This window comes from Rhinolophus hipposideros (genome assembly GCF_964194185.1).
Source record: "Rhinolophus hipposideros genome assembly, chromosome: 8".
Classification (NCBI taxonomy): domain Eukaryota; kingdom Metazoa; phylum Chordata; class Mammalia; order Chiroptera; family Rhinolophidae; genus Rhinolophus; species Rhinolophus hipposideros.
Window position 1 is genome coordinate 80,377,258 of NC_138054.1, and position 8,426 is coordinate 80,385,683.

At 53.6% G+C, this 8,426-nt stretch overlaps 1 protein-coding gene across 2 annotated transcripts; it reads right to left on the reverse strand.

Moving 5' to 3' along the window:
• Positions 1 to 539: 539 nt before the first annotated feature.
• C1QC (complement C1q C chain) lies at positions 540 to 4,934 on the reverse strand. 2 transcript variants are annotated; one of them, XM_081055030.1, is made up of 3 exons: positions 4,781 to 4,934; positions 4,317 to 4,510; positions 540 to 1,379 (listed from the first exon to the last, which is right to left on the reverse strand). In XM_081055030.1, exons 2-3 carry the CDS (start codon positions 4,495 to 4,497, stop codon positions 823 to 825), a joined length of 738 nt encoding a protein of 245 aa, XP_080911156.1. In that variant the 5' UTR covers positions 4,498 to 4,510; positions 4,781 to 4,934; the 3' UTR covers positions 540 to 822. The 2 variants fall into 2 exon arrangements, with proteins under 2 accessions (XP_080911156.1, XP_080911157.1); XM_081055031.1 differs by having other exon boundaries at positions 4,317 to 4,498; positions 4,781 to 4,932.
• Between the last annotated feature and the right edge of the window lie 3,492 nt (positions 4,935 to 8,426).

Consider the following 8,426-nt stretch of genomic DNA (forward strand, 5'->3'; position numbering starts at 1 on the left):
ATTAAATGATTTAATGGATGGGTTAGCATAGTGCCTGGTACATAGTAAGTGCTCAATAATGTTAGCTATTTTTTTGTTCACTCATTCATTTACTCTTTTAGTCATTCATTTACCCACTAATGCATGCATTCACCCCAATTTACTCATTAATTTGGCACAAATTCATTGCATATCTGGTCTCTGTCTGTGCTGGGCTTACCTGAGCCCAACCTTCTCCTGTGACACTGAAATTCAACATAGGTCGACACAAGTCAGGGAATCAAACACACTCCTGTTTACCTGTGAACAGTGCCTCTCACCCAAACAAGTGACAGCGGCTGGCCCCGTGGGAATGGCGTATAGCCTCCAACCACTGAGCACCTCTCTCCCAAATGGTCAAATGGTGCAGTGTCTCAAAATTGGCACCCACCTTTACTGAACCCGAACTAGATGCCCTGTCTGAGTTTAGAGCCCACAGACAGCTGTGGCAGGTGCTAGGCTAACAATGAAGAGACCTGCTTCTTTTAGGAATTGGCAGTGAGGAATCAGAACCATGCATATCTCTTGATTCCATCATTTATTGATATATTTCCCTGCCTCTTCCAAAACTTATAAAAAAACAAATGACAATACGAGAGGTGTTGGTTAGATGTCAAAGCAGTGACTCCTGCAGGAGCTCAGAGAAGGGAGAGAACTCATGAGGCACGGGGTATCAGGGTGGGCTTTCTGGAGAAGGAGTCCATCAGGTGGGGAGAATCGCCTGAGCGAGGATTCGGCATAGCAAGTCCGTGCAGGGAAGCTGAGGGAGGTCGGGCGGTCTGGGGCTGGCGCTGGCCTGCGCCCCTAGTCAGGGAAGAGCAGGAAGCCGGAGAAGACGCTGTCGGAGCCCTCGGTACCCACCATGCCATTGTAGTCGTTGACCGCCAGCCACACCTGCTCGTCCTCCCGAAGCCGCAGTAGCACACCGCCTGAGCTGACCTGCTTGCTGCTGGACATGTGGTCACAGAAGGTGGTCACCTTGATGCCATTGTGGTACAGCAGCACGCACAGGTTGGCCGTCTGCGACGTGTGGTGGACAAAGTAGTAGAGGCCGGGCACTTTGCAGGTGAACTTGCCCGTGCTCGTGTTGTAATCCCCCTGGGGGTTGGTGACGACCGTGTTGAACTTGACCAGGTTTCCAGGCCCTGGGTACTGGACTGTCTGCCGTGTGACTGTGAACACTGACTGGTGCTTCTGCTTGTATCTGCCCTCCTCGCCTGGCTCCCCGGGGGGTCCCGCGAGTCCGGGAATCCCTGGAATCCCAGAAGGTCCTGTGGGGCCATTTTTCCCAGGAGACCCAGGTGTGCCGGCTTCTCCCTTCTGACCTTTGGGTCCTCGTGTCCCAGGGATGGCTGGGATTCCTGGGGAGAGAGCAGGTGAGAAGGAAATGATGGGGCTGGAGACAGAGAAGAGGGACCCTGGATGGACCCTCCAGCGGCCACACCACCAGGGCTGGGTCTCTGGAACCTCCTTCCCCTAGATGGACCATCCACCTGGGAGCAGTGTGTAGGGAATAAGGAGGAGGGAGTATCTTCTATGCTGGCCAGAGGGGAGGGAGACTCTAGTTCAAGCCCTGCCTCCCTTCAGACTTGCCCTCTGCCCTTGGCTATGGCACCTGTCTCTTGGCCTTTGTGACAGTGAGGGTAGACCTAGCTAGCTCAGGAGATACCAGAGCTGGGTGAGATCTCAGCATGTGAGAGGCCACGGCCGTCAGCCCACAGACAGCGTGTGGCCTCAGATACCTTCGGTTTGGCCTGCACAGTGTTTTCAAACTATTCATTTGGAGCCCAACATGAACAAATTCAGACCTCACCTAAAAGTCTAGGTCCTTAGTTTTTCTTGACAAAAATCAGAAGATTGGTCAGAGATGGATTTCCTGGAAAGCTCACGAAACTTCAGTTTCAGGTCCCATTAACTTGCATTGATCTTTTGCCTAATTTTATATTTATAATGTTTTTCAGCGTTTTATGTTGAAATAACGACAGAGTCACAGGAATATGCAGAAAAATAAAAAAGACAAGGATGTGCCATGTGCCCTTCACCTAGTTTTTCCCAGTGGCTCATCTTGCATAATTAAAGCACAATATCAAAACCGGGAAACTGACCTTTGTATACTACACAGAGCCCCACTTTTACACACGCTATTTGTGTGTGTATAGTTCTGATACAATTTTGTAGCATGTGTAGATTTGCGTAAAACCACCCCCCCTGTAATCAAATGTGTCCCTCATGTTGTAGTGTTTTTCATAAAGAGGGCCCTCAACATTTTTATAAGCTTCAGAGCCTCAGCAAACCTGTATCTGTCCCTTGGCCAGCTCAGCACATGAGAACCACTGGATGGAGCCACAGAGAAGCTGCCCCCTTAAGGGGGCTGAGTTTTAGTCAAAAGGTCTGATTCTTGTTACCACCCTGATTATCTGAGCTCCTGTGAGATTTTTCTCTCCTCGTCTAAACCATGCTTGTCTTTTAGGGCCTGGCTCCAGTCTCCTCTTCCAGGAAGCCCTCTCTGACCACCCCTTCCTGCCCTCATGGCTGCTTCCTCCTCTGACTTCCTTAGGGATGGGTGTCTGTGCAGACCTATTTGTGACAGGTCCTCTCCATGCCTTGTGACTCTTTCAGGTCCCAGGGTTAGGAGTGGACGATCAGGATCCAGCAGACCTAGGCTTCAAGCTGCTTGACACTGGGCAGGTGTCCTCCCCTCCCTGAGCCTCGATTTGCCCAGTTGAGATCAGGGCATAATAGAACGGATCCCACAGAACAACTGGAAGAGTGGGATGGGAGAATGCATGTGGAGGGCACCTCATAGGAAGTGCTCTGTAATGCCAGGTCCCTGCAATAGCTGTCAGGACGCTGGGTCATCCTTTCAGATGTCTTCCAGTAACTAATTGGGAGGGGCAGGACACAGTAGGGAGGGGGCCTGAGAGGCCGTGGAAGGTAACGGTTAAGGGAGTGGCCTTTGGAGTTGGACAGGATTCTACAGTGTGACTTCAGGAAAATTGCTCAGTCTCTCCAAAACTTAGCTTTGACATTCATAAAATGGGAGTAAATCAGTTCTTCAAAACACTTTGTTTCCTCATTTGCAAAATAGAGTTAACAATTTTATCTGTCCAAATATATGTAGAGCATTTGGAACTGTGCCTGGCGTAAGTAGGAGCTCAAAAATTGGTGGTCTTCAGCCATCCTGAGCAGTGAGATGACCAGAGGCAGCTTGAAGCACAGGGTCCTGAAAAATGCCAGACTTGGGGTCCTCATTCAGCTCACCCTGAACTGGAGAATTCCTTCTGGAATGTGGGTAAAATTCCACAATATTGCCAGGGGGGAAGAAGACAGTGAGGCATTTCCTGAGGACATTCTTCTCCACTGGCCCCCATACTCTCCCCCCAGCCATGCCCCATCACCTCTGCCCAACCCCACCCCAGCATCATACACGCCACCTCCAGACACACTCCAGCTTCCTGGTATGCACCCACTCTCAAGCGAGGCCCCCCCCAGACACCAGTCTTGCCCAACACCGGCGTCACTCATGTCCTCAGCCCACTTCACTCTTGATGGGGCCTGTCCTTGAATTTCCAGCGGAAGATTCTGGGGCTGTGACCCTGACTGCTCACTCCCCACCCCTCTACCTATCCAGATCCCAGGGAGGGAGGAGAGCACAGATCTCTGACAAAAACGATGATAACAGCAATAATAGCCATAGCCTACGCTCACCCGGTAAGTACCATGTGCTCAATACTGTGTTAAACTTATTTAATCCTCACAGCTTCCTTGAAGACTCCCATGTTTCCATTTTACAGATGAGGAAACAGAGGCAATGCAGGGTTAAGTAACTTCTACAAAGTCACAGGGTGGGAAGTGGTGGGGCTGGGATTTGAACCCTGGCTGTATGTGCAGTGTATACATTCACTGTGTGGGTCCCACCTTCCCCCAGGGGTTCATGTTGTTGGGCAAGTAAGAGAGGGGTTGTAATAAAACAGCAGCCTAGCATTTCAGAGTTTGCCAAAGGTTTCACATGGGTCACATCCTGTGATTCTCCCTGCCGCCTTCGGGGTCAGGTGCTTGTGTTCTCTCCCTGCCATTAGGGGAGGAAACGGGAGACCTGAGGCCTGGGCTCTGAGGATAGAGGGGCTACACCTGCCGTGAGAGTTGGACTCTGCCCTGGGAGCAGGTGTCGCAGGAGGGACCGCACTCCTTGCCATCGAGTTGCTGTCCTCCTTTCCCCTGGTCAGCCCTAGACCTACACCCCGACCTCTGCCCCCAAGCCATAGGTGACGCCCACCCCACCAGGCCAGCAGACTCACCTGGTTCACCCTTGGGCCCTTGCAGTCCGTCATGCCCATCCTTCCCTGGAGCCCCGGGCAGGCCTGGCATTCCGGGGATCCCGTAGCATTCTGCACTGGCCTGGCCCCCAAATGGCAGTATCAGCAGGAGCAGCAGCAGGTTTAGTCCAAGGGGGGGCCAGGAGCTGGATCCCCTGTCCATCCTGGGGAAGGAGCTCGATGGGGAGCGAGCTGAGTTGGCCTACTTAGCCCCTTACCATCTCATTCCCCAGGGCTCCTCCCTCGCTGCCTACCTCCCTTCCGCAGGCCCCTCAGCCCTTGGGACAACATAATGGATGGAGAGTGGGGTCTCTTTGAGCACCTAGCTCAGCAGGGATGGGACCCTCCTTCCTCTCACCTATCAGGCTGTCCCTGGGGCCATGATTCAGGAAGCTGGTGGGGGAAACCTGCCACTGCTCTTGCCTGGACAGGGGTCCTGGCCTCACCTGGGGATGGGAAGTTTCTGGTCTGGTCGCAGAGATGTCCTCAAATTTGCGTCCCTTCTCCCAGGCAGGAGAACACCGTGTCAGAGTAGATCCAGCAAGGAGGGCCCAGAGCAGACTGGGAGGCCCCCTCCTCTCAGCACCCCCCGAATCCCACATCCCCTTTCCCATAATTTTTCCTGACTCGGTACTTTCTTTTGCGTGCTAAGCCAGGCTGACCACAGTGACACCCCTGTGCCCCCCACCCCTGGGTCATGAGTGTCTAAAATGAGGAAATGTCCGCTGCCCCAGATCTGGTGAAGGGTAGAGTGTGTGTGTGGGTGGGTGTGTAAACATAAGCCTCCAGGGCAGACTTCCCCTAGAGTTAAGTTTGTTGGCATTTATTGTGCTCGAGACTCAGTTGTTTCATAACATTGCTAGGAGGAAGTTGTAAATCCCCTAACAGATGAGGAAACTGAGGCTCAGAGAGGTGAAAGCCTTTGCCCAAAGTCACATAATGAGTGATTTCTTGAGGTTCAAAGCCTTGCTCTGCTTAGCTGACCCCAGGAAAAAGCCTCATACGCACTTGTCAAGTGGCAGGCCTTATTCTAGAAACTTCCATAAGCCCCCTCCCATTTGCCATACGTGGGGGTGGGCACCCAGGATAGGCAAGCTTTGATGACAGGAGCCTGTTGCAGTGGACAGACTCCCTTGGCTACAGAGTCAGCAGCCTCGGGGTCTCCTTCCAGCCCTGCCGCCCCCTTGTCCTGAGGCCTTCAGTAAACCACTGACTCCTCTAGGCCTCAGTCTTCCTATCTGTATACTGGGTGGTGGGGAGGCTTTGCATGTTGGCACCTCTTCCTTTGCCAGGGCCCCTGAAGACCTCACCTTCCCCTCCCGCACTGCCTCCCTCACCTCCAGGGCCCCTGCCTCTGGTATTAGAGTCTGTTGTGGCCTGCGAGTGGTTGCCAGTCAGGGCTGGGCAGGCAGAGCTGAGAGAGGCCCCCTTTCCTCTTCTTCTCATATGAGATTCATGGTAGGAAGGAGGTATTAGGCTGTAGAGGAGTCCAGCCCTGCACCCATGCCATTCGGGGTGAGTGGTTTGACGCCCCTGAGCCTAGGCTTCTCCTCTGTACGTGAGCGGCTCCAATTGTTTCTTGCAGGGCGGTGGAGAGGATTCTGTGTCCTGCGATGCTTAGCCCCATGCTAGGCCTGAGCGCTTCAGAGCCCTGCCCCTGCCCTGCGAGTGACCCTCAGGGCCTCAGTCTCCCCAGCTATCCCTCTCCCTTCTGGCACGGGGCTGCAGAGTGTGGAAGGAGAGCAAGGACATAAATGCACTTGGCCCTGGGAGTCGCCAGGGGTGGGGGTGGGGGCAGGGGCACTGACAGGCTGGATGGCACCTGAGCTCGTCTTCCTGGCCGCCTTTGCGCCTGGGTCTAGTTTGTCCAGCAGATGGCAGCCTCGGCCTGTACTCAGCCCTTCCCTGCCCCACCTGCCAGGTCCAGTTAGGTCCCTTCCTCCCAGAGGGGCCAGTGATTTGCTTCCACAGAGGTGGGTAGGTTTGGGTGGGATTTAGGGTAAGGAGCAGCCCCCACCCCCCATTTCTATAGCCTGGTCTCCCCTGCCGCTTGTGGGGCCTTCACCCCTGACATTTTCTTTGAGTCCCGCTGCAATGAAAGAAGCCCTCCACTTTGGGGTCAGGTAGAGCTGGTTCGAATCTAGGCCCTGCCGCTTTCTAGCAGCATGACCCCGGGGAGATGTCTCCTTTGTCTGAGCCTGTGTACTTATCGATGTTGCTGGGGTTAGATGTAGCAGTGGCTATGAAATGTCTTGCACATAGTAGGTGCTTAAAGATCTGTTTCTTTTCCCAGTCCATGGGTGTGTGTGTTCTGGGGAACGGGGGAGCTCTGTGGCAGACTGGAAGCCCCATGGGGACTGAGGGGCTGTGCATAGCCCAGCATGTCCCCAGCGCTACAGAGCTACACTCTCTTCTTCCCGACCCCCAAAGGCTGTTGGTGGGGCAGCCCCAGGAGAGCGGCCTGGGGCGTGACGGGGACGGGTGTAGGGGGCTGTGTGTATGTGGAGGACACTGAGGCCACTCGTGTGTCAGTTACGGATGGGAGAGACAGTCGCGTGGGAGTGTCAGCGGACGTGGAGGTCAGTGTGTGAGACGACACGGGCATTTCTCAGGCATGTACATGTTGGAAGGAGAGGAAGGTGTGTTCACCGGTGTGTCCCTGGAGTGTCTGGGACACGTGTCTCGAGGTGTGTATGTAAGAGCACTTGTGATGGTTTACAGGGGGCACTCGGGCGTCTGAGGCAGGGGTGAGTGTACGACGGCACGTATATCCCCAGGTGTGTCGTGTGGGTTTGAAGGCATAAGTCACGTGGTTGTGTCCAGGGGGTGCAGAAGTGTCTAAGGGAGTGGGTGTGAGCCGAGGGAGGAGCTCATGTGCCCATGTGTCGGTGAGCCCTGGATGCGTTTTGGTCCAGGAATATGAGTCCACATACACCTTAAGGTGTCAGGCAGGGTCTCTAGTCCCGCTCCCTGCACAAGAACACTGGATATGGTGAGGCCAAAAAGGAACACCCACGGAGCCATAGGTAGGGGAGTCATACCACTGTAATCTTGCTGGAGGCAGGGTTGGAGACACAGGAAGCGGGAACCACGCGATCTGCACCCTGCCCTCCGCTTCTCTGCCAAGCAACCATCCCCCTAGCGTGGCCATGGCAGTTATATTAGTGGCTAATGGCTAACCGGTAACAGCTGATGGCCAACTAGTCACAGCTGATGGCCATCTATTACCCGAGCCAACACCTTTCCACATGAGCCCGAGAGCCTGGAAACTGCTCTCTGGGACTCTGTCCCCACAGTTATGTGCCACGAATATTCCAGAGTCACCATCTCAGTCCCCAGCTCCGGCAGGATGCCCAGCAGGCAGCAGCCCCAGCCTCCATGCCTGCCAGGGTGGAAGCCCAGGGCTGGACTCAGGAAACTGCTTTTGGGGCCAACTGCTGGGTGCCCTTCGTCCAATTGCTCCCCCTCTCTGAGCCCTGCCCTTGCCTTTCTGGTTCAGGGTTGGAAATCATGTGTGCCATTTTTCATATATGTGGCTGTGGACGCTGGGAAGGGTCACGGTTAAACACAGGCTTGGGTGTTTGTAAGACTTGGAGTCAAATCCTAGCTCCTCCCCTTAAACACTGACCTGGGCTTTATGTCCACCTCAACCCCCAGCCTCAATTTCATTATCTGTAAATAATGGGTCATAATACCAACCTCAGAGTTCAATTATAAAGATTATAGAAAATATAATAATAATAGCTAAAACTTATGGAGCCCTTAACCAGGGCTACACTCTAACCAGGCACTGCTCTGCAATTTTCATAAGTTATTTAACCCTCCCAATAACACTTTGAGGTAAGTGCCATTATTATTCCTACTTTACAGACTAGGAAAGTGAGGTTCACTGAAGTTATACAGCACGCACACAATTGCACAACTAGTAAGTGGTGGCCCCAGGATTTGGACCCAGGTCGATGAGACTCTCAGGACCTGCCAAACACGTATTGTAAAATACTGAATACAGGCCTGCCTTGTAAGCACTCAGTAGTTGTCATTCTTATGCCTCCTTCCCATTGCCCAGAATAGTAACCGAACCTCAAGCCAGCA

Bases quoted from the DNA above. Each gene is read 5' to 3' on its own strand.
- C1QC (XM_081055030.1), bottom strand. From the start codon at position 4,497: ATGGACAGGGGATCCAGCTCCTGGCCCCCCCTTGGACTAAACCTGCTG. The intron at 1,380-4,316 runs GTGAGTCTGCTG...CTCTCTCCCCAG, and splicing joins AGGGCCCAAGGGTGAACCAG to GAATCCCAGCCATCCCTGGG.